The following is a 27,026-nucleotide window of genomic DNA, read 5'->3' as shown; positions in this document are numbered from 1 at the left end:
TATTTCATATATTAAATATATCGATTACACGTTAAAATCCTAACAACCACCCATTACATGATTGAAAAATCTAGAAATCCTCCAGATATTGATTTGTGATTATGTATCAATTTTAAACAGTATATAACAATCCCAATCAAACAATCAAGACAAATCAACACAACGATTTTAACGTGAAAAAACCACAATTGGACACCTCCAATCGTGATCAAAAAACCACGGGCAACAGCCACAAGACAATCCACTAAAAAGATTTAAAGGAATTACACAGGGATACTCTCAATTACCTAGCGAATCCACGCCCGAATTGAACCAACCTCTATGTGCCTCTTCCAACCCCGTCTTCATCTCGAAATTATCTTTACGATGAGCCACTCCCGAATCCACCAAAGCTTCAGGCTCGAATTCTTTAAAATCCACCGAAGAACAACTCTCTCTTTTGTGTAGAATAAAACAAACAAACCTTTGATGTATAATCTTTAAACCATGAGTTGAATACTCAAACAAAACATCAATGAAAACTCACAAAATATCCCCAGATATAAACCCTAGAACCCAAAAAGAATATCTAGAGTCGTAATCCTAAAATCTGACCCAACACGCGAATTTATAGAATCTGTCCCGCGATCTCCGCTCGAGCGCCCAACAGCCTACTCGAGTGGCTTCAACAAAATATGCGTGTGATATAACAGAGGTCCGCTCGAGCGCTAGAGAACCCACTCGAGCGCGAAATCACACAGCTCAGTACTTTTACAGGCGACCAAAACTGCTGGAACCAGGGATTCTCCGCTCGAGCGGGGTAATGTCCGCTCGAGCGGATAGGCAACTTTGAAGGAAATTTTCCATTTTGCTTCGGGGGTGCTACCCCTCGACCCTGCCTGGGCGCTGCCCCGGACCCGCCAAGGGGCGCTGTCCCCTGGACCCCCGTGAGCTGACCGGGCAGCTCAATCCCCGTCATAATCAGCGAAGTGGCAATCTTGAAAGCATTAGCATCACAAACTTCTCTGAAAGGTACAATTCGGGTTGGATTCGCATCTAAACACTCATAGCCTCGCTGAAATAAAAGTGTGAAAATAAATACAACTGAAAGGAGTTTTGTCAAACGAGATTGCCAAGAATAAAAACCTAACAATGATCATCATCTAAACACATAATAAAAATTAATTTGGTAAAATAAATAAATAAATAAATGTCTAAAAGATTTATCATTTTTACATAATTTTATCTTTAGTGGATAGAAATAATTTTTTAATTTTTTTTTTTTTAAAATTGACATTTATTTTTGTTAAATTAGTTTATATTTTATCAAGTTGACAATTTTGTCCTTCAAATTAAGCAATGTTATCTTCAATTGTCCTTATTTGAAACAAGATTCAAAATTCAAGGTCAAATGTGTCACAATTGAAAAGTCAAGGACCAAAGTGACACGAGTCTCAAACTATAAGGACTGTTAGTGTAATTCAACCTTATATTTATAACTCCATAACTCACTACAACATATAAGAGTTTTAGAGACTAAATTTTTTAGCCTTTAAAAGTGAAAACTTTGTTTCAAAAGACATTTAGGGATCAATTTCTGCCGTCATGAAGACAGTCGCTAAAATGTTGTTCCAAAAAGTCAAAAATAAAGCTTTTAGCGACAAAATTCGAAAATGTCACTAATAAATACACTTTTATGAACAAAATAATTTGATCTCAAAAAGATTCATTTTTTGAGACAAAAAATTTGATCAATTTTGTTACTAAAAATATAATAACGACACTTTTATTAACAAAAATATTTAATTTCTAAAAAATAATTTTATCCCTAATTTTTAATCTCTGAAACTTTAATTTTTTATAGTGAATTTTATGTTATGTTATAGGGAAGCCTACTGTACACTGTACACACCCTCCTTAAAAGTACTATCATTTCCTTGGATTAAATTATCATTGGGATCACGTTTTGGAATTATTATACCACGAAAGTTGCACAATTTTTCAATTTGTACGGGAATTAATTATAAAATTAGCTACAATCTTTTATAAAGGAGACAAAAGATGAAATTCACTTTATATAAAAGAGTTGTGTCTAATTTTATAATTGGTATCTATGTTTTTAATCTTTTTCAAAGTTATAATATTAAAGAAAATTCATGCAAAAAAAAATCATATTAAAATAGTGTGACAATTATCTACAAAAAAATTATGTACAATTTTCTATTTCTACTAATAATTAGTGTTCCCTCCAATTAATCAAAAATTTATAAAAATTCAACTCCCTTTTGACGTGGACGTGATGTTTGAACTGTACTCCATGTGATAGTGACCTATGAAGCATGGACACTCCAAAATTGGTGCCGTGGCGATGTCCGACATGGGGACACGCCGAGGACACGGGGACACGTACGGGACACGCCAGATGGTGTGTCCCTTTAATTTAATGTTTTTTTTTTTAAAGGGGACACGGCGGGAACACGCGTGCCTACATCTGGACACGCTATGGGACACGGTGGGGCTCTTTTTTGAATTTGTTATTTTTATTTGGGGTCACAGTGTAATATTTAAAAAGTTAAGAAAAAAAAAAACTACAATAGGTAAAGCGTCAAACAACTAAGGGTGAAGAAATAGAGTCAACCTGCCAGGACCTTCTGAGTCGAAGCCCCCTTTCTCTCAGTCGATCGAAGCTCTCTCTCTCTCTCTCAGTCGAAGCCCTCTGAAGTCGATCGAAGCTCTCTCTCTCAGTCAAAACCCTGCGAAGTAGATCAAAGCCCTCCGAAGTCGATCGAAGACCTCCGATCGAGTCGTCTCAGTCTCTGTTTCTGTTGATCCAGTCTTCTTCGACTGCCGATCCAGTCGACTTCGAAGGTAAGCCCCTCTTTCTCTTTCGCTTCTGTCTCTCTGTCTCTCTCTCTCTCTCTCTCTCTCTCTCTGTGGTCTGTTTTCAATTGAGACAAACTGATTTTTATTTTTATTTTTATTCTTTTATACGTTTATATATATATATATATATATATGTAAGAGTTATTTTGATTTTATTTCTTTATACGTTTATATATAAATTTATATATATGTGAGATTTTTTTTTTATATAATTATATGTTTATATATATCTAAAATTGTAGTTTTAAAAAAAAATTAATTATAGGTTTATATATATATATATGTATATATACAGTATGTAAACTCTTTTTCTTTTTTTTTTTTAATCCTTCTAATGTTAATGTTAATTTGTAGGGAAAATGTATAGTTCAAATTCTGCCAATAACACACAATCTGCCTTTGATGCTGAAGATGATAAGCCACTGTGGAAATATGTGACTAGATTAGAAAACTCTGGTGCAAGAGGGGAGAATTATACTTTTCAATGTAACTTTTGTCGGGCTACACGTAAAGGTTCATACACTAGGGTAAAAGCCCATTTGATGCAAATTAAAAATCAAGGGATAGAAATGTGTCCAAAAGTAACAAGTAAGGATGAAGCTGAATTTGAGAGAGTAATTGCAGAAGCAAAGTTGAAATTGAAAAACTCTAGGTTGAAGAAAGTCTCATTGCCTCCTCCTAGTTCAAGTGCATCATTAAGTTTATCTTTTAATGAACCAGAGGAGATGTATGAATCAAAAAGGAAGAGGTCAACTGCTATAGGGAATGGAAGTAGTAGTAGTAGTAACCATGTTATAAAAGCATTTAACATTGGGGCTCGAGAACGATTAAATAGTGAAATAGCTAAAATGTTTTATTCAGCAGGCTTGCCATTTCATTTGGCAAGAAATCCTTACTATGTTAGTGCATTTACTTTTGCTGCAAATAACAACATACAAAGATATGTACCACCTGGGTATAACATGTTGAGAACTACATTGCTTCAAAAACAAAAGATAAACATTGATAGGTTGTTAGACCATATTCGAGGTACATGGAGAGAGAAGGGTGTGAGTATAGTCAGTGATGGATGAAGTGATTCCCAACAAAGGCCATTAATAAATTTTATGGTTATTACCGGAGGTGGGCCTATGTTTCCTAAAGCGGTTGATTGTTCAGGAGAAACAAAGGACAAGTATTTTATTTCCATCTTGATGAAGGAAGTAATCACGAAGGTTGGGCCTAAAAATGTGGTTCAAGTCATTACAGATAATGCCGCAAATTGCAAGGCGGCGGGGCATCTAATTGAAGTACAATTTCCTCACATCTTTTGGACTCCTTGTGTTGTGCACACCCTCAATCTTGCCTTGAAGAATATTTGTGCTGCCAAGAATGTGGAAAATAATTCAGTTGCATTTGAAGAGTGTAATTGGATTAGTGAGATTATGGGTGATGTGATGATGATCAAGGATTTTATTTGTAATCATTCCATGAGGTTGGCAATGTACCATGAGTTTGTGAGTTTAAAGCTTATTTCAGTTGCCGAGACACGCTTTGCTTCTTCCATTATCATGCTAAAGAGGGTCAAGTTGATAAAGCAAGGTCTCCAAACAATGGTAATCAGTGACAAATGGAGTTGTTATAGGGATGATGATATTGGCAAGGCCAAGTTTGTGAAGGATGAGTTGTTGGATGACTTTTGATGGGATCAAGTTGACTACATACTTTCATTTACTGCTCCTATTTATGACGTGATTAGAGTTTGTGACACCGATAGACCTTCTCTCATTACAACAAAAAAGGTCTATGGTGACGAAAACGCGTGACGAAAAAATATTTAGTCTCCAAATATGCATGTTTTAGTGATGAAAATAAGATTTAGCCTCCAATTATATTATTTTCAGAGACGAAAACCAAATTTCATCACCAAATGCTTAAAATCAAATAAAACAATAGGTGACGAAAATTTTATTCGTCTCTAAATTTTATTTTTCGTCAGAAAACAATTTCCCGCCTTTGGAAAATTTGGTAGAAGATTTGGCGCCATTTTGGAGACGAAATTTGTCGTCACCATTGTAAAAAATTTTAGAGAGGAAATAATTTCGTCTCCAAATGTATTATTTTTAGAGAGGAAAACCAAATTTCGTCACCAAATGCTTAAAATCAATAAAAAAATACAAGAAACCTAGGCTATTGTGACAAAATTTGGTGACGAAATTTTTTTTGTCTTAAAATTTAACCCAAAGATGACGAAATATTAATTTTGTCGTTTGTTTTAATTTTTTTCAAAAGTATAGGAGACGAAAACAAAATTTCGTGTGCAAAAATGAGGCGCTAATTTCATTTGCATTGGCACGAATTATTTTAGCTCATTGGAGACAAACATTTTTGTCACAAAATATAATTTTTTTTGTGACAAACGTAATTCGTCGCCAATAAATTCCATACCTATTAAATGATGTCGTTGCATATTTCCATTTATTAGGCGACAAATATATTTTTGTCTGCGAAGGATAAGTTATGGAAGACGAAAATATTTCGTCACCAATAAACACTCCATCATGCAGACAATGTCATTTCATCTTTCTATTAAATAGGTAACAAATATATTTTTGTTTCAGAAGAATAAGTTGTGGGAGACGAAAATATTTCGTCACTAATAAATTCTAATTGATTGCGTGACGAATATATTTTTCGTCTCATAAGGTTAAGTTGTGGAAGACAAAAATATTTCATCACCAATAGTAAATTCTTTGTTCTGGTATTGAAGGATACAAAAATATTTTATCACTAATCATTTTTCTTTATTAAAATGTCGTGGTTTTGTGTTTCAAAGCATTGGAACTGTGACCCCAAGAGATACACTCTGATGCTTATCACTCATTTTCATGTACAAGGACCTTGAAGTCGTGACCCAAGAAAACACTTTCTACAAACCCTCATTTCTCTCTCACACTTGAGTCTACTCCTCTCTCACAAGTATTGAAGTCGTGACTCAAGAAGACACTCTGTAAATTATTTCTTCTATTTTGCGCTAAAGCCTATCTCTTCTGTCTCACACTTAAGCCCTTCGTGCATGCCAACATTGAAGCTATTATCCAAGAAGGCACCTATGCAAACCCACTATTTTTTCTCACAGTGAAGGCCCCTCCTGCACGCAAGCACTTTTTCTCATTGTCTGAACCAACTCTACCCTTTCCGTCTAGAACACCCATTTCAAAAAAATCGAAGGTCAAAACCTCTCTCCAACAAAAAAAAAAAGAGAAGATAATTAATGTAGCTATTTTTTTCTTTGTGAGAAAAAATACAGAGAAACAAATAATAAAAAATTTGTAATTTTCAAAATTAATAGAAAACATTACCTTGTTTAGTATAGAGTTTTCAATAATTAATTTTTAAAACTTGGTGATAAAATTTATTTTCGTTTTAGAATGTAACCCAAACATGACCAAATATTACTTTTGTTGTTTCTTTTAATTGTTTTCAAAACTATAGGAGACGAAAAAATAAATTTGTCAGAAAAAAAAAAGAGGCACCAATTTTTTTTCTTGTTGGCGCCAATTATTTTTGCTCATTGGAGACGAACATTTTTGTCACAAAGTTTAAAGTTTTTTGCGACAAAAGGAATTCGTCACCAATAAATTCCAAACTTATTAGATGATGTCGTTTCATTTTTTTATTTATTTGGTGACAAATATATTTTTTGTCTGGGAAGGATAAGTTATGGAAGACGAAAAAATTTCATCACCAATAAACCCTTCATGCTCGTTTTATCTTTCTGTTAATTAGGCGACAAATATATTTTTGTCTCGGAAGGATATGTTTTGGGAGACGAAAATATTTCGTTACTAATAAATTCTCCATGTGTCGTGTTGCATTTTGATTGATTGTGCGACGAATATATTTTCGTCTCATAAGGTTAAGTTAAAGGAAACGAAAATATTTCATCACCAATAAATTCTCCATCCCCACACAACATTGTTTTTGTATTTTTGTTGATTAGGCAACGAACATATGAGTTTGAGATGAAAATATTTTCTCACTAATTATTTCTCTTTATTAAAATGTCCTCAGAAACTAAGAGACACTCTTACCTTAATCACTTACTTTCACACACAGACAAATACTAAAGTCGTGACCCGAAAAGACACCCTCTACAAATCCTCATTTCTGTCTCGCACTTGAGTCTCCTCTCTCACAAGTATTGAAGTTGTGACTCGAGAAAACAATCTCCATAAACCATCTCTTCTATTTCGCACTGAAGTTTCTCTATTCTCTCTCACATTTAAGCCGTTTGTGCATGCAAACATTGTTATCCAAGAAAACATTTTGTGCAAAGCTACTATTCTTTCTCACAGTAAACCCCTCTCCACAAAAGCAACTATAATAATAATAATAATTAAACAAGGAAACAAAATACAAGAAATCTAGGCTATTGTGTCAAAATTTGGTGACTTAAAATTTAACCCAAAGATGACAAAATATTAATTTTTTCGTTTGTTTTAATTTTTCTCAAACGTATAGGAGACGAAAAAAAATTTCGTCTACAAAATTCAGGCGCCAATTTCATTTGCATTGGCGGAAATTATTTTAGCTCATTGGAGACGAACATTTTTGTCACAAAATATATATATTTTTTGCGACGAACGTAATTCGTCACCAATAAATTCCCTACCTATTAAACAATGTCGTTGCATATTTCCATTTATTAGGCGACAAATATATTTTTGTCTAGGAATGATAAGTTATGGAAGACGAAAATATTTCATCACCAATAAACACTCCATCATGCGAACGATGCCGTTTTATCTTTCTATTAAATGGGCGACAAATATATTTTTGTCTTGGAAGAATAAGTTGTGGGAGATGAAAATATTTCGTCACTAATAAATTCTGATTGATTGCGCGATGAATATATTTTTCGTCTTATAAGGTTATGTTGTGGAAGACAAAAATATTTCGTCACAAATAATAAATTCTTTGTTCTTATATTTAAGGAGACAAAAATATTTTGTCACTAATTATTTCTCTTTATTAAAATGCTATGGTTTTGTGTTTCAGAGCACTGAAACCGTCACCACAAGAGACACACTCTGACCCTTATCACTCATTTTCATGTGCACGGACACTCAAGTCGCAACCCAAGAAGACACTTCCTAGAAACCCTCATTTCTGTCTCACACTTGAGCCTACTCCTCTCTCACAAGTATTGAAGTCATGAAGTAAGAAGACACTCTGTAAACCATTTCTTTTATTTTCGCACTAAAGCCCCTCTCATATGTCTCACACTTAAGCCCTTCATGCATGCCAGTATTGAAGCTATTATCCAAAAAGGCACCCTATGCAAAACCGACTATTCTTTCTCATAGTGAAGGCGCCCCTTGCATAAGCACTTTTTCTCATTGTCTGAACCAATTCTACCCTTTCCGTCTAGAAGACTCATTTTAGAAAAATCGCAGGTCAAAACCCCTCTCCACAAAAAAAAAATAAAAATAAAAAATTGTGAGAAAAAAAACAGAGGAAAAATTAATAATAATTTTTTAATTTTCAAAATTAATAGAAAACATTACCTTGTTTAGTATTGAGTTTTCAATAATTAATTTTTAATTTTTAATCTATATTTTTTTAGTGAACATTTTTTAATATTATAATTTTTTTTTTTACTTTTTAAATCCCTTTAATTTAGATGAGGGCAAATTGCAGCAATTGTCCCGGTACTTTGGTCCTTGTGTCATATAAATGGTCTGTGCCATATCTATATCTATCTATCTATATGTCTATATGTCTATAGCTATCTGTCTATCTATCTATCTATCTATCTATCCATCCATCCTATATATTAAGCAAAATGAGGTTTTTAACCCCAAGCCATGTGGGAGCTCCAATCTCCCAATCTAAATTTTCTGATTTTTTTTATTTAAAAAAAAAACCTTAGCATTTATTAACTTCTCTCAACCCCCAAGTCTTACCCTCATAATAACTCTTTAATGCATTAAGAACAAACATAAAAAATTCTTTGAAATCTAACACATGAATTCCTTGAAAAGTCTCAACACATATGATTATTATCTCTCATAATAGCACTTTAATGCATTAAGAACAAGCATAAAAAAAATTTCTTGAAAAGTCCAACACATATGATTATTATCAAAATATTAAACTTTAATATAATATAATAATAAAAAAAAAGACATTTAATTCCTTGAAATGTCTAACACATATGATTATTATCAAAATATTAAACTTTAATATAATATAAAAAAGGAAAAAAAGAAGACATTTAAAAAAAAAAAAAAGAAGACATTTAAAAATCGCAATTCACATATATAGATAATTGTAAACACAATCCGTGCATAGCACAGGTGATATGCTAATCTATACTATATATTAAGTAAAAGGGGGTTTTAACCCCCAAGGCTTATGGGAGCTCCAATATCCCAATCCTAATTTTCTAATTTTTTGATTTAAAAAAAAAACCTCAGCATTTATTAATTTCTCCCAATCCCCATACCTTTTGGGAGATTTGGTCAAAACCCCCTCATAATTAAACTTTAATGCATTAAAAACTAGCATAAACAAAATTCCTTGAAAATTTCAACACATCTATCTATCTATATTATATTATCTATATCTATATCTATCTATCTATCTATATCTATACTATATATTAAGCAAAAAGGGATTTTTAACCCCCAAGGCCTGTGGGAGTTTCAATATCCGAATCTAAATTTTTTATATTTTTTATTAAAAAAATAAAAACTCAACATTTATTAATTTCGTCAAAATCCCCTGATCAACATTTATTAACTTTTTTCAATCCACATGTTTTTCCACATGCCTACATTTATTGATACAATCCCCTGATCAGCATTTGAAATCCCCTCATACAAATAATTATAGATACAATCCGTGTATAGTTACTGCAGTACCCTTTTTAACTTCTCTCATACATTATGCTTAGTGATAAGATTGTTAAATTATTTTTATAAAAAATCTTAAAAAACATAATTTATATATTAAAAAAAATCTAATACAAATATAAATATTTATAATTATTCCGTGTTAAGCAAAAGGGGGTTTTTAACCCCCAAGGTCTGTGGGAGCTTCAATATTCCAATCTAAATTTTCTAAATTTTTTATTTTTTATCCCATAATACATAAGTTTTAAATAATGATATATTCCATGATTTATCTATATACTATTATAATTTCAAAATATTGTCATTTCATTAAGGTTGAAAGTTGCAATTCCTTTTTTTCATTTTTTTTTATTTTGTTTAATTTTTTGTTAATACGTGTTACAATATGATTGGTTTATAAATTAATTTTATATTCTAAAAACAAAATTTCAAATTTGGATTCTTACTTAAATTATGTTACTATAATTGGAATGAGATCAATATTCATTCCTTAAATTTTGAATCCTTTATTAAATTATAAAATAAAATTTCAAATGTGAATTCTTCTTCAAATTATATTACTACGATTAGAATTAGTTCAATATTTACATGTGTCATAATATTATTGGTCTAAATATAATTTGTGTTAAATACATGTGTTCAAATTATTAATCGCTATTAATTTTTTTTTGTTTTAAATTTTATAAAAAAAATTATATCCTTCTAAATTATAAGGACTTGAACAATAATATTTTTTAATATAATTTTTTTTAAAAAAAGGAACAAAACATAAATTTTTTAGTATTTACTAAACATGGTGAATTTTATTAGATTTTTTTTTATTTATCTCAATTATCAATTAAAGAAATTAAAATAAAGAATAAAGAAATATTTGGCTCAAATTGTTAAAAAATAAAATCAAATAAAATTGAAAGCTGAGAAGTTGATGTAGATGCTAAAGTGAGACGCAAAAGGGAGAATCATGACCGTCGAAGTGGCCAATCAGAGCAACACGCAATGCACCAATCAAAACATACAGCCAATTCCCACGTTTTAAGACCCGACCAATCTCGAAAAACTCCCACATTACACTTCAACGCAAAAATTATTCGGTGTTACTGGGTGCAACGTACTCATGTTTCTTCTCACCAATCACTTATACATCATGTTTTTTTGTTATTTTTTAATTATTCAATATAAAATTATAAATTTTCATTTTATAATCAATCACAACAATTCTAAACACCACGTAACTGGGCCCGAAGACCACCAAATAACTTCTTCAAATGTAGAGCACCACAAAGCACAGCGCACAAGCCACTTCCACTTCCCAATCCCCACAGAGAGAACGCAGAGTCGAAACGAAAACCAACACGCCTCAGAGCTTCCATATACGTTCCATGTACGTTCTACACTTCCTTCTTCACACACAGTCTATATCTATATCTATATATGCATGAGCTTTGTTATGTATACATTTTATTTTTTTATCCTGGAGTTTTCAGTTTCAGAATTTGGGTGATCAAACCAATTTTGGCTACATTTGCACATGTATGTATGTATCTTGATATATATACATATACTTATTTAGTTATTTTGAATGTGAGCTTTCTTTTCTATTGTATGAAATTTTTTTTTTTTTTTTTTTTTTTGGATAAATTGTTGTTGACATTTGGTAGAATTGAGAGTTTCTAATTGGGTTAAGGCCTATTTTGATAACTAGGAAAAAGCCGATTTATTGGCTTATTTGGATCACATTAGTTCTCTATTTTTTTGCACCTTTTTTTAAATAATAATAATAAAAAAAAAGAAGAAGAAGCCAATAAGCGGGTTTATTCCTAATTTCCAAAACACTATATAACTAAATTCTTATGCCACTGGATTAGTTTTTCTTTAATCTGTTTATTAATTTTAGTTGCTTTGATCAATGTGGATCACTGGGTTTTTTTTTTTTTAGTTTTACTCTTGAAAATTAATTGGAAATGTGTTTGTTCTTTTTTCTATTATTTTTGTCTGGGATTTATGTTTTTCATGAGGAAGAGTAGTTTTCAAAAAAGCCTGTAAAGATTTCTGATTTCTTTGCAAATTGTTATGTACATGACTAATTATTTTTTGGACATTTTTTTTTCTTTTGAAAGATGAACCCAGTAAACAGGTCAAGAGCGCAATTTCAATAAAAAACACAAGCAGGTCTCGTGTAGCTTTCAAGGTATGGAATTTATGCCTTTGTCCATTACCTGTTCTTTCGTGGCTTGATGTTAACAGTTGGCTTTTGTTAGCTATTGTCATTCATGTTATTACCCAGATTATAATTTCGATTAATTTGTAACTAGTTTCCATTACCTGTTCTTTCGTGGCTTGATGTTAACAGTTGACTTACCACCATTTGCATATTGCTCATTTGTGGCTTGATTTTATCTCCAATCGCTAGTCTAGAATTATAAAAATTGTGGAAAATGATAACAATCTTATCACTAACCATGGTGTATATGAGAAATTAAAAAGGCTACTGCAGTAACTGTGCACAGGTTGTATCTATAATTATTTGTATGAGGAGATTTTAAATGTTGATTAGAGATTTTGACCAAATCAATAAATGCAGGCATGTGGAAAGACATGTGGATTGAAAAAAAGTTAATAAATGTTGATCAGGAGATTTTGACTAAATCAATAAATGCTGAGTTTTTTTTTTTTAAATAAAGAATTTAGAAAATTAAGGTTGGGAGATTGGAGCTCTATGTGAATTGTAATTTTTAAATTTTTTTTTAAATGTCTTCTTTTTTTTATTTTTTATATTATATTAAATTTTAATATTTTGATGATAATCATATGTGTTGGACTTTTCAAGGAATTAAATGTCTTTTTTTTATTATATTTTATTAAATTATAATATTTTGATAATAATCATGTGTTGGATTTTTGAAGAATTTTTTTTATGCTTGTTCTTAATGCATTAAAGTTTTATTATAAGAGATAATAATCATATGTGTTGGGACTTTTTAAGGAATTCATGTGTTGGATTTCAAAAAAAAAAAATTATGCTTATTCTAAATGCATTAAAGTGTTATTATGAGGATAAGATTTGGGAGTTGGAAGAGATTAATAAATGCTAAGATTTTTTTTTTTTTGAATAAAAAAATCAGAAAATTTTGATTGGGAGATTGGAGCTCCCACAAGGCTTGGGGTTAAAAACCCCATTTTGCTTAATATATGGTACTAGCCTATCACCCGTGCTATGCACGGAATAATTATAGATATTTATATTTGTTTTAGATTTTTTTTAATATATAAATTATGTTTTTTAAGATTTTTTTCTTATCACTAACCATAATGTATGAGAGAAGTTGAAAAAAGTATTGCAGTAACTATACACGAATTATATCTATAATTATTTGTATGAGGGGATTTTAAATGCTGATCAAGAGATTTTGACCAAATCAATAATTGCAGGCATGTGAAAAGATATGTGGATTGAAAAAAGTTAATAAATACTAATCAGGGGATTTTGACCAAATCAATAAATGCTGAGTTTTTTTTTTTAAATAAAAAATTTTAAAAATTCAGATTGGGATATTGAAGCTCCCATAGGTCTTGGGGGTTAAAAACTCCATTTTGCTTAATATATAGATAGATAGATAGATAGATAGATCTTTTTCTTTTTATTTTTATTTTTGTGTGGTTTCTATTCGGGTATTTTTTTTTTCAATTTATTTAAGATGGAGTTGTGGGTATCTTTTTTTTAAAATTTAATTTATTTGTAATTTTCATTTGTTTTTAATTATTATTATTTAGGTAAGTTATGATGTGAGTTAGATATGTGATAGACATGTGAGTTATATTGATTTAAAGTTTATTTAGATAAACTTTAAAGTTTTCTTTTTAGTTTTTTAGTTTTTTTGGTTATGTTATAATATAATATATAAAATATAGGTAGATATCTATAACTTTAATAGAAAATATTATCTGATTTTTTGGAGAAGAGAAAATGAATGCAAGTTTTAATATTTTTTTTTGAAAATTTGTGAGAGAGATTAGGAGGGAGAGATTATGAAATATTTTTGTTATTAAATAAATAAATCAGTCAATAGTTTTTTTAATCTATTTTGTAAATTAAAAATTAATAATTTTGGAAAATTGATTAATTTGTCCTATTAAATGATTTAAAAATCAGAAAATTTAGATTGGGAGATTGGAGCTCCCACAAGGCTTGGGGTTAAAAACCCCATTTTGCTTAATATATGGTATAGATGTTCTTTTTTTTTTTTTTAAATGTCTTTTTTTTCCCTTTTTATATTATATTAAAGTTTAATATTTTGATAATAATCATATGTGTTTGACTTTTTAAGGAATTAAATATCTTTTTTTTTATTATATTATATTAAAGTATAATATTTTGATAATAGTCATATGTGTTGGACTTTTCAAGAATTTTTTTTATGCTTGTTTTTAATGCATTAAAGTGTTATTATGAGAGATAATAATCATATGTGTTGGGACTTTTTATGGGAATTCATATGTGTTGGATTTCAAAAAAAAAAAAATTAATGCTTGTTCTAAATGCATTAAAGTGTTATTATGAGGATAAGACTTGGGAGTTAAAAGAGATTAATAAATACTAAGATTTTTTATTTTTTTTTAAATCAAAAAATTAAGAAATTTAGATTGGGAGATTGGAGCTCCCACAAGGCTTGGGGTTAAAAACCCCCTTTTGCTTAATATATAGTATAGATTAGAGAAATCTGAAGCCACAGTTACACACCATAATCAATATTGCCTTTATAAACAGTCCAATCAACTAAGATTCTTTTTATTTCTTCAAAAATAACTAGTTTCCTAAATGAGCAAATTTTCTTTTATTCCTTTTAATGTACTAATGTTGTAAACTTGTCAGGAACCATTTGTTTTTTCTACTCTATCCTTTCCCATAATACTTCCATCTTAATCTATGTTATATACTTGGAGAACTAAGGAAAGATTAGAGATAGACAACGGCATATGATTTTCTTTGTATGATACACATTGTGCATTCCTAAATGGAATAGGTTAATAGTACACATGATGCGTTTTATGACATAAACAAATTAAAAAAAACTTGATCTTTCATTTGTGATCAGACATGGACAAGAGTTGGATTGCATTGGGTAAGACACCTGATGGAAAGATGAGTCAGCCATTTATTGATGGGGTGACATCATTTATCAAATTTGCAATGGCAGTTGTTGACCAGGAAGGTAAAATTTCGTGCCCATGTTTGAACTGTGTGAACTATTATTCCCAAAATCTTCGAAATGTGCAAATTCATTTGCTTCAATATGGGATTATGCAAACGTACACTATTTGGCATGAGCACGGGGAAGCATGTGTATCAAATGAGGCTCATCATGAAATGGCAATTGATGAAGATGAGGTTTTAGGTGGTATTGATGCCTTAGTGGAAGATCGAATAAGAGGAGAACCCAACGATGCACCCCAGAATGAGGAAGTACAAACGTTTGATAAACTATTGAATGATGCCAAACGTGAGGTGTACTTAGGTTGCACAAACTACACTCTGTTGAAGTTTGTCATCGAGCTGCTTAATATGAAGGTAACAAACCACTGGAGCAATAAGTCGGTTAACACACTATTGGAGTTTTTAACAAAACTTTTACCAAAAGATAATTTGGTTCCAAAGTCATTTTATGAAGCTAAGAAAATACTTCGAGATTTGGGCTTGTCATATGAGTTAATTGATGCTTGTATAAATGATTGTGTACTCTTTTGGAAGGAAAATGCAAGGTTAGATAAATGTCCAAAATGTAAGGCATCCAGATACAAGATCAATCGTGGCAGGGGCAAGAAGATTCCCCATAAGGTGTTGCGGTACTTCCCATTAACACCAAGGTTGAAAAGATTGTACATGTCAAGAAAGACTGCTGAGGACATGAGATGGCACAAGGAGAAACGTATAGATGACGGAGTATTGAGACATCCCGCCGATAGTGATGAATGGAAGGAATTTGATGTGCAACATCCTCAGTTTGCCCTGGAGCCTCGAAATGTGAGGCTAGGGTTGGCTGTTGATGGGTTCAATCCTTTCGGGAACATGAGCAACTCGTATAGTTTATGGCCTGTAGTACTCATTCCTTATAACTTGCCACCTTGGTTGGTTATGAAAGATACCTTTCTTATGATGTCACTACTTATTCCTGGAGAATCACAACCAGGGATCGATATTGATGTCTACATGAGACCTCTGGTGGATGAGTTGAATGAGTTGTGGAAAAATGGTGCATTATCTTACGATGCCGTAACTGGTGAGTCTTTCCAGATGCGTGCAGCTTTGATGTGGACTATACACGATTGGCCCGCATTTGGTGACATATTTGGGTGGAGAACAAAGGGTCATTATTCTTGCTACACTTGCAATGATGAACCATATTTTCAATCCTTGAAAGGTAAGACTGCATACACTAACCATCGATGCTATTTGCCTCAAAACCACCCCGAAAGGTGAAAGAGTAAGGCTTACAATGGTAAGCATGAGAAGCGAAAGAGATCTTTAAAGTTACCAGTGGAAAAGATATTAGAGCAATTGGATAGAGTGACAGGTGTCACATATGGGAAGCATCCAAGAAATAAGAAAAGACTCCGTCAGGCACCAAATTGGACAAAGGTAAGCATCTTGTATGAGTTACCATACTGGAAGAAACTGAAGCTTCGACACAACATTGATGTTATGCACGTCGAGAAGAATTTTAGTGAAAATACCTTTGGAACTATGTTAGGCATTGATGGAAAGAACAAAGAAACCGACAAAGCACGGATGGACTTGGAAGATATGGGTATAAGGAAAGAGTTGTGGTTAACACGTCGTCCTGATGGAACTTATGTCAAACCTAGGGCAATCTTTTCATTGACCCCTGAAGAGAGGGAGGGTTTCTTTGAATTCTTGAAATCAGTGAAGTATCCAGATGGCTATGCTGCAAACATATCAAGATCAGTGAATGCGAGAAATGGTAAATTAACATGCTTGAAAAGTCATGACTGCCATGTACTCATACAACGGATTCTTCCAATTGGGATGCGTGGTTACGTAGACAAAGAGATTAGTAAAACACTATTTGAGTTAGGTAGCTTTTTCCAGGATTTGTGCTCAAAGACACTGCGCCGTAATGAACTTGAGAAATTAGAGGAACGTATAGTACACATATTATGCAAGCTTGAAAAGATCTTTCCTCCAGCCTTCTTTGATGTGATGGTTCACTTGGCCGTTCACTTGCCGCGTGAGGCTATTCTTGGAGGACCGGTGCAATATCGATGGATGTACTGGATTGAAAAGTAATTGTTAAATTGAAAGGTTCGTAATTATATGTTGCATGTGTAACCTTGCTCTTAACTAATTCTCTTTTCAAGGTTTCTCGGAGCTTTAAAAAAGTTTGTTACAAACCGAGCTCGACCAGAAGGTTCAATCGCAGAGGCTTACATTGTCAAAGAGTGCGTCACTTTTTGTTCAATGTATGTTGATGGGATCGAAACAGTGCATAATCGACCCGAACGAAATCAAGATCGTGGCGAACGTCACAAAGGGTTAACTGTATTCACAGAAACTGCCCGTCCTATTGGCCTAATCACAAGGGATGCTGATATGTCACAAGAATATCGTGATATGGCTCATTGGTTCTTGTTGAACAATAGCCCCGAGATAGAGAAGTATCTAGAGTATATTTTTCATTTAAATATGTGTATTCTTAGCTTTGTTAATGTAGTTAGCAGTGCATAATAATCACATTCTTTTGAGTAGGATACACAAAAATCTATTACGAACTCCATCTGACCAAGGCATAACCCGTATACAACAACAAGAGTTTCCCAAGTGGTTCAAAGAGCGGGTAAGGCATTTTCAATTTTAAGACATGATTAAAAATTTGTATAAGATTTGATCATTTATTAATTTATTTTTACTATCTTAATGTACGTTATATGTGAATGTAGATAAATATATTGAGAGAAGAAAAGTCACCAGAAGCAACCAATGATTTATGGTCGTTAGCAAATGGCCCAAATTTACTAGTAAAAGAGTACTCAGGTTGCATAATCAATGGCGTACGGTTTCGTACAAGAGAAGTAGACAATCGCCGTAACAGTCAGAATAGTGGTGTGCTTACGGAAGGGGATCATGAGGGAGTGACGCATGAATTTTATGGTCACTTGTGCAATGTTTGGGAATTGGAGTACATGTGTCATAACAAAGTTGTATTGTTCCAGTGTGAATGGTACAACACAGGAAATACAGGTCGAAGTAGAACATTGCGAACCGATGATTATTGCACAAGTATTGATGTCACAAGTCGGTGGTATCAACACGACCCTTTCATCTTGCCTAGCCAGGCTAAGCAAGTCTTTTACCTAAATGATACCAAATGGGGACAACCTTGGCAAGTCGTTCAACGAGTGCAACATAGGGGTGTCTTTGATGTACCAGAGGTAGGTGATGGAGAATCATTACATGAACCAGAAGAAAACGATGTGTTCCAACAAGAAAATATTACCGATGTTGTTCCAATTGACATCGGCCCTAATGTTCAATGTTATAGAGATGGTGTTGAAGCAGAAGTTGTTACAAGGGTTAGGTCATCTGACGAAACAATGATACAGAAAAGAGCTGACAAACAAAATGAAGAGTGTGACAAACCTGATGTGGATTACGATATGGATCTTGATGTAGACTAGGATTTGTAGTTATTTTTCACTTTCTATATGAACATTGTTCTTAATTAATGTAGTTGAATTTCAGTTGTGGGGTTCATCCACTGTTATGTAGGTTTATCATTGATTGGTCATATTGTGTATCTGATGGCTTTGTAATTAATTTGTTCTATGATAAGTAAATGGTAAAAACAAAAATCATCCATATCACTCTAGCCATATTTCAATGATTTAGAGCCTATATGACATATCCACTTGTTGAGATTGTTGTTGCTTTATGCTTTATGTATAGAAATATATAATTATCTTTTCTTTACATCTAATGTTCAATTATGCGTATCCACCAAAAAAATGTTCAATTATGCCTTATAGTTGGGCAAAATGGACCCTACAAAAAAGCAATTGACCAAACCAAGTACCGCAACTAAGAAGGTAACGAACTATGAGAAACAAAGAATGAAGAATATTAATAAAAACCATGAGAGAATGAAGACTCTAGGAGTGAAGAATATAACAACTTGTTTGAAGGCTACGGTTCAACATAAGAAATTGAGGAAGGAAAAACAAATACCAATTGAGGAAAATGATGATGATTATCGACCGTCAAAGGCTGAAGATGGCAGTGACACTGAACCCTATGATTCGTTTGAGCATGAGGTACTATACATTTATGCATTGTGAAACATATTCTTTCTTGTTACTTTCAATTCATACACACATAGACATGTATATCTTTGTACATATATTCATATTTTATTATGTTATTCAGCTGTTAGAGATACCATCGAGAGCCCGTTCACAATCTCATCATGAGGCATTGACCCACGCATTAGAAGAGGGGGATACCTCTTCACGTCCTGAGGTGACTAGCAATCCGCCACCACCTCTCAATGTGGAGCCTCAACTTGAGGTGACTGCTGGTAATACTATTGGTAAGACACACTCTTTATTTACATTGATTTGAGATCTTAATTAAATTTGTTCACATACTATTTCAATATTATGGCTTCACAATATCAGCTGCTAAGCGTGCTCGTGGCCCGACTCGAGGCAAAGAGGTTCAAGGCCTTGTTGATAAAGATGGAAAGCTTAGCGTGCCTATCCCTCCAAAATTTCGTGCACCGGTAGGGGACTATGCCTCAAAACTAGCCTCAAAGATTGGTGTAGAAGTGCGAACTCGTTTACCAAATCCAAGTGTTCGTAGGTGGAAGTATGTTGATGCCTCCGTTAAGGAGGCGATGTTTCAACGCTTGAATGTAAGTTCGTTGTCTACTTATAGGAGATTTTACTCATTTTTATAATAGGTTAGAAATCTTAATTATTTATTGTAATTATTTTATTTTTTATAAGAATTATCTATGACTTATCTATTTTTTGCAGGATCAATTTGATTTACAAGGAGACCCTGTTGATATAGAGAAGGCAATGGACACAAAATTTGGTCGGAGATTGAGTAACCATACCTATAGGCTGCACAAACAATTCATGGAGCTGAAGGAGGCTAAAGGGGAGGAGTATGCAAGAAACCACCCACCAAAGAATGTCGATCCTACCAAGTGGATAGATCTTATTGATAAAAAGTGGAACACTAAAGAATTTTTGGTAACATTTTCATCTTTTTTATTATATTAGCGAAGAAAGAATTTGATTAGAATAGGGAGAGATTCTAAAACAACTAGAAAGAACACAATCAATTTGCTGTGAAATTCCATATGTATTCTTTTCCCTTTATCTTCTAGGAATGTAAGTGGAACATAATAAAAACCAAATAAGTGGAAAAATGAGAAAGGGAAACTATTAAACATGGATTGGAAGGCTCGCATAATTGGAGATTAATTTATGGTTCCTTAAAGTGCATCTTTCACATCATAGACTAAAGAACTAAGATTTCAGTTTCTATGATTGTATTAATTTTCTGTTTGTTCTTGGGTTTGGTCTGAAGTTTCATGATAATGGTAAGCAACTAGCTAAGTAACTAATATAGGGTATTGAGACAGAACTTTAGATTTGATAGAGTTGCGGAAAAAAGAAAGGGTTATGAGTTTGGTATCAGTAATTGTTCCATATCTTGTGAAATGTAAATGGATTTTTTCACAATCTATCTTGCCCATGCTTATATGCCCCCTATTTGTGAATGGTGTAAATTACTCGTTTTTCTTTTTTCACCCAGAAAAACCATCTTATGATGAAATCTCAACAAGTCCTCTAATCTATTTTTCACAGAATTGAATGAAACTAGTGAATAATTTGAAATATCTTTTAAGTTGAAATGATATATAGGAAAATGATAGAGAGGAACAATGCAATTTCTTTATTATCAACCATTAAATTTGTTTTACTAGTGATACATTTCATTGTTATATTGGTTCATTATTCCTTATAGGAACAATCAAAAGCCAACATATTTGTCTTACTAATGATACATTTCATTGTTATATTGGTCATTCTTCCTTATAGGAACAATAAAAGGCCAACATCGCGAACAGAGAAAGGATGTATACAAAACATAGGTGTGGTTCTAGGTCAATCCCTGTTAGAGTAGACAAACTGGTACGTATCCTTGCACTTTCAGAATTATATTAGATTCTTATCTTTATTTATTGAATATTGGTCTATCGAATTAGGCACGAGAAAAGAAGATGCTACCTGATCTAGCAGAGTTGTACAAGGAAACTCACTATAATGAGAAAACACATGAGTGGATCTCATCTCAAGCTCAGTGTAATTATGTGAGTATATATTGCAATTTTTATTAACAAAATTTTAGAATACTATTTGTTATAATCTTATTTAATTTTCTAATAATTATTTAATTTTTTTTATATTTGATAGGAAAATATGATACAGACACAGGCTGATCACCTCTCACAGCCAGGATCAACCCCTTTGACTGCAGAAGAGCTATCAATCAAAGTCCTAAAGCCAAGGTCTGGTTATGTGAAGGGACTTGGCATGAGACCCTCATCCTGTATTAGGAGAGCCACTACCATATATGCTGAAACAAATGATTATGTGAAGCGCCTTGAGATGCAAATAGAGACACAAAAGGAACAAATACAAATGCAGAACAATAAAATAGAAGATCTTGAAGAGGGTAAGAAGAAGCAAGGGGAGATAATGGCTGATGTTGTCAACTTTTTGAGGACCAAAGGATTCACTGGACACTTTGGAAGTGGAGGGGACTCATCCACAAGTGGACATACTTCTTGGTAAAGTATATTAACTTTAATATAACAAATTTTATAAAAGAATACATGTTTGAAGAATTAGGAAGTAATGGAAACATGCATATGACATCCAATTTGTACAGGTGCACATGATGTATAAATTGTGAATTAGTCTAAAAAATATATTTTTTTCTCTATACTTAAAGCTTGAAAAAAGACTGTCGAAATGCTAAATTATCACACAATTATAGATTTGTACAAGAACCAATAGAAACACCTTAGGAGGGACCAATATAAGTTGTATGAACTTACGGCACATTAATGGGATGCACCATTTGTGAATTAGCCTTAAAATTAATTTTTTGTTCTCATAATCTAAAAAAAAAGTTTGTTACAGGGATAAATTGTATAATTGATCTAATTGTAAATTGATGAGTTACTAATGTTTTTAATCTTTTGTATAATTGATTAATTACTAAAACTTTTAATTTATTTTTTTGCAGATTGGATTGGGGTGGCATTTTTGACGTGCAACAATGATGTAATTTGTTTGAATGTTCATTTTTGTTTGATAAGGATACACATACTTTTTGGAGTTACACTAGTTATTGTTGGATTTTTGGTGGAATTGAACAAGTTATAACTTTTGGATATTTTGTGGATATTTCACTATTTTATTATATCAGGATGAAATTATTTGTAATGATGAATGAATATTTTCATTTTGTTAATTCGTAAATGTGTTGATAACAGGTTAGGTTTAGTTGTGATGGAATTGTTATATTCAACATGTGTAACGCCCTCAAAATAATAACATTAATCCCATCAAATAAGGCATGCATTTACATATAAACTAACCACACTCTTTTATTCATTAGAGTTCCATTACATAAGTATTACATGTTAACATCATAACAAAATGCCATACAGGCTTACAGCTTTCCAAGTTAACACTTGGTTACAACAAAAGAGTACTAACTCGTTTACACATTAAGCCCTAGGCTTGAAGTTACATGTAATACATCAAAAGTTAAGCGACAAAAGTATGTCCGCCACTAGCCTCCCAGCTATGTCCTTGGAGGTGGCATGCTTCCTGCACCTGAAAATGATATTCCCATATAGGGTGAGCCACAGCCCAGTAGAAATACACTAAACCAACCATGGACAATGACTAAAATATTAGCAATTGATAGATGGTCAACACTGATACAATCACATAAATCACATATTTATGTCTTACAACTTATGAGTCTAAGTTACCTTTCATTTTCCCTTTTTCAGCAGATAAGCATGCTAGCTCTATCATCATTTCCACAATATGTATAAAAACTATATCTCACATTCAGATAAGCATAAAAGCTATATCCACATTCTCAACAGATATGTATAACAACAATATCCCACATTCACAGATAAGCATATAAGTTGTATCCATACTTCACAAAGATAAGCATATGAGCTCTATCTTCACTTCTCTAGACAAGCATATGAGCTGTGTCTACGGAGTTCATCCCCTATCTCCTCCCAATTCCTATCCGGTTTAGAGGTACATCCCCTATCTTCCCCTAAACCGCGGAGTACATCCCCTATCTCCTCCTCTACACATAACGTATATAAACACATTGGTTCTATATACAATCACCCAATACATACAATTAATGTATTCTATCAACCGTCAAGTTCCATGACACATTTCATTGATTAGTTTCAGTTTACCTAATCATCATGCATTGTCTACAACAATCACGACTATCCTCCACCGATAGCCCAAAGCAGTTATTTCTAAACAGAAAATAAATGCACAATGGATATTCAATCAACATTTCATTTCTTCATTCTTCTCAATTAATTATCCCAATTAATTAAACAATGTAATTAGGTCAATTCCCATAATTAACATTTCAACCCTTAGGTCCCATTTTCATCAATGATTCAACAATCATTCCATTTTTTTTCATGCCAAACATGCATCTAGGTTTATTATGAATAAAACCCCAACTTTTGTAAAATTACACAAAAGCCCCAAACTTTCACAAAATTACCAAACCAAGCCCAACATCTCAAAATACCAAAATTTAAAGACAAAACCCATAGAGAGGAGTAGGATATCCCTACCTCAAATTCGGAGTCCCAAAGAAGAAGACGACAAAACCCAACGTGCTCCAAAACCCGAGATTTTCAGATTAAAATGAAGCCCTCGACGATCAACAACTTTTTTGTAAAGGCCAAAGGTGAGCAAATCACTCCTACTAGATCAAAACCTAGAGAGAATGTAGAGTCTAGAGTGAGAGGCTCAACAATGGTGATTTTGGAAAAGTAAGAGAGAGAAGAGAAAGTGAAAAAGTGATTTGAAAAGTCACAATTTCGGGACTTTAACCCAGGTCTCCGCTCGAGCGTAAAACACCCCGCTCGAGCGGCCACTCACAGACTTCCGCTCGAGCGGCCAACCGCCCGCTCGAGCGCAGAATGCACTCGCCCAGCACTTTTGCAGAACCAGGCCTCCGCTCGAGCTCCCAACCCTACGCTCGAGCGGCCACTCACACAGATCCGCTCGAGCGGCCAACTCCACGCTCGAGCGTACAACACTGCACAACAAATACTGGATGGGTGTATTACCCGCTCGAGCGCCAACACCTCCGCTCAAGCGTACAGGCCAAAAATCTGGGCAACTAGTTTTGGTTTCTAAACTCAACCAACCTGTAACACACCTGCCCAACACATCCTATAACTCAATTACGAAGTAAAAAGGATGTAAACAAAATAATAAACATCTACCAACATCTACGGACACATGTCCGGATCACTGTACAACAAGGGTAAACCCGGGATCGCTATAACCTCCCCCCCTTAAAGAATTTCGCCCCCGAAATTAAGCACAAGTTTTCAAAACAAGTTTTCCTTCATTTTAGACAATGTTACAATTTAACATTCAACAATTCGACCCATTACCGGTCATCCCATCCCTTTAACAAGAGACATATCACAATATGTAAACAACATATGTATTTTCAACATGCATCAACATTATGCACTATCTTTCCAATTTCAACAATACAATCAACATATATAATGTTACATTCAACTTCCATATGAGGCAAGTTCTAAACATACTCCCAATAACCAAAACATTTTCAATGTTTCACAACTTAAGACATATATAAAAGCTCTTAAGTTCAACAAAATGTAAAATTTAAATACAAGATTACATATCAACAAACAAGTCCGGATATTTCTCTCGGACTTCCAACTCACGTTCCCAAGTGGCTTCCTCCACTCCGTGATGTTTCCACAAGACTTTCACCAAAGGAATGGTCTTGCCACGCAGGACCTGATCCCGCCTATCCAAGACCCGAACCGGTCTCTCCTCATACGAGGCATCCTCATCTACCTCTAAATCAGTCCAATCCAACACATGTGATGGATCTGGCTCATACTTCCGAAGCATACTCACATGAAACACGTCATGCACTCCGGACAACTGCGGCGGTAAGGCTAACCGATAAGCAACCTCACCAATCCTCTCAAGGATCTCAAAAGGACCAATAAACCGAGGGGATAACTTCCCACTCTCCCCAAACCTCATCAAGCCTCGTCTAGGTGATATCTTCAAAAAGACATGATCACCTACCTCAAACGCCAAAGGCCTCCTCCTACGGTCAGCATAAGATTTCTGCCGACTCTGGGCTGTAACAAGCCTCCTACGGATAAGCTCAACTTTCTCCGTCGTCTCCCTAACCAACTCCGGACCCAACAAAGGTGCATCACCCACCTCGGCCCAACACACTGGAGACCTACACGGTCGGCCATACAAGGCCTCAAACGGTGCCATACCGATGCTAGACTGAAAACTGTTGTTGTAGGAAAACTCTACCAAGGGCAAGTGCCTCTCCCACGTCCCACTGAAGTCCAGGACACAACCCCGAAGCATATCCTCGAGGATCTGAATAGTACGCTCGGACTGCCCGTCAGTCTGAGGATGATAAGCCGTACTAAAGGTCAACTTAGTGCTCAAGGCACTCTGCAAACTCTGCCACAACCTAGCAGTAAAACGAGGATCTCTATCTAAGACGATCGTCACTGGGACCCCGTGCAATCTCACTACGTCCCGAATATACAAGTCGGCAAGATGATCTACCGAATCTCTCACGCGCATAGGAATAAAGTGCGCCGACTTAGTCAACCGGTCTACAACCACCCAAATAGCATCACTACCCCGTTGAGTCTTCGGAAGACCTACAACGAAGTCCATAGTGACATGCTCCCACTTCCACTCGGCAATAGGCAAGGGTTGCAACAAACCCGCTGGCCTCTGATGCTCGGTCTTCACTTGCTGGCAAGTAAGACACTTCGATACGAAAACAGCCACATCTCTCTTCATACCCCGCCACCAAAACTGGCGACCCAAATCCTGATACATCTTAGTACCTCCCGGATGTACCGCAAGGCGCGAATGATGAAACTCTCGGAGTACTTCCTCACGGAAAGACTCCGGTACAAACAAACGGTCTCGGTATCTCACACTAAGGTCGGGATACACCGTCAAGCCCTTCTCAACTTTCCCACTGGAGATCTTCTCTCGGAGGGATTCTACCTCAAGGTAACCTCTCTGTGCCTCTAACACTCTAATCACAAGTGTAGGCTGCGCAACAACAGAAAACAAGGCCGCAGCCTCAACAGATTCGCCCAGTAGCAAATCAAACTCGCCAAGTGCTCCCAACATCTCCCATTCCCGGATGGCTATACTAGCAACATCACTAATGGTCTTCCTACTAAGGGCATCGGCCACAACATTGGCCTTTCCCGGATGATAGTGCAACTCAAAATCATAATCCTCGATGAACTCCATCCACCTCCTCTGCCTCAAATTCAAGTCTCTCTGTGTAAACAGATACTTCAAACTCTTATGATCCGAGAATACCTCGAACTTCTCACCATAAAGGTAGTGCCTCCAGATTTTCAAGGCAAAGATCACTGCTGCTAACTCTAGGTCGTGTGTGGGGTAATTCTTCTCGTGTATTTTCAACTGACGTGAGCCATAAGCTACCACTTTCCCCTCTTGCATCAACACACAACCCAAACCCTCTCGTGAGGCATCACAATAAACCGCATAACCCAACCCTCTCTCCGGAATAATCAACACCGGAGCGGTGGTCGATCTAACTTTCAGCTCTTGGAACGACTTTTCACAAGTCTCACTCCACACAAACTTAACTCCCTTCCGAGTCAGTCTAGTCAACGGTGACGCTAACCTGGAGAAATCTTTCACAAACCGACGGTAATACCCAGCTAATCCCAGAAAACTGCGGATCTCAAACACACTCTTAGGCTGTGCCCAATCTTGCACTGCCTCAACCTTGGATGTATCAACAGACACCCCTTCCCCGGATACCACGTGGCCTAAGAATTTGACTTCCCTCAGCCAGAATTCACA

General features: G+C 34.3%; 2 protein-coding genes across 4 annotated transcripts; both read left to right on the top strand.

The window, feature by feature from the left end:
- The first annotated feature begins 14,683 nt into the window (after positions 1 to 14,683).
- Positions 14,684 to 20,209, top strand: LOC114312003 (uncharacterized). 2 transcript variants are annotated; one of them, XM_082917596.1, is made up of 6 exons: positions 14,684 to 14,971; positions 15,155 to 15,327; positions 19,198 to 19,290; positions 19,339 to 19,360; positions 19,449 to 19,684; positions 19,809 to 20,209. In XM_082917596.1, the coding sequence occupies exons 1-6, from the start codon at positions 14,857 to 14,859 to the stop codon at positions 20,058 to 20,060; spliced, it is 891 nt and encodes a 296-aa protein (XP_082773722.1). In that variant the 5' UTR covers positions 14,684 to 14,856; the 3' UTR covers positions 20,061 to 20,209. The 2 variants fall into 2 exon arrangements, with proteins under 2 accessions (XP_082773722.1, XP_082773720.1); XM_082917594.1 differs by having other exon boundaries at positions 19,198 to 19,360; positions 19,809 to 20,197.
- A 684-nt stretch (positions 20,210 to 20,893) lies between these two features.
- Positions 20,894 to 22,298, top strand: LOC145820917 (uncharacterized). Of its 2 annotated transcripts, XM_082917593.1 has the most exons (4): positions 20,894 to 20,938; positions 21,053 to 21,157; positions 21,261 to 21,637; positions 22,099 to 22,298. In XM_082917593.1, coding segments are annotated over exons 2-4 (468 nt in total). In that variant the 5' UTR covers positions 20,894 to 20,938; positions 21,053 to 21,067; the 3' UTR covers positions 22,100 to 22,298. The 2 variants fall into 2 exon arrangements, with proteins under 2 accessions (XP_082773719.1, XP_082773718.1); XM_082917592.1 differs by lacking the exon at positions 22,099 to 22,298 and having other exon boundaries at positions 21,261 to 21,806.
- Positions 22,299 to 27,026: the final 4,728 nt, after the last annotated feature.

The sequence above is a fragment of the Camellia sinensis genome, chromosome 3 (assembly GCF_055761805.1).
Source record: "Camellia sinensis isolate YWXY chromosome 3, ASM5576180v1, whole genome shotgun sequence".
Lineage (NCBI taxonomy): Eukaryota > Viridiplantae > Streptophyta > Magnoliopsida > Ericales > Theaceae > Camellia > Camellia sinensis.
The sequence above is the reverse complement of the archived record's forward strand: the minus strand, read 5'-3'. Positions and strand labels throughout refer to the sequence as shown.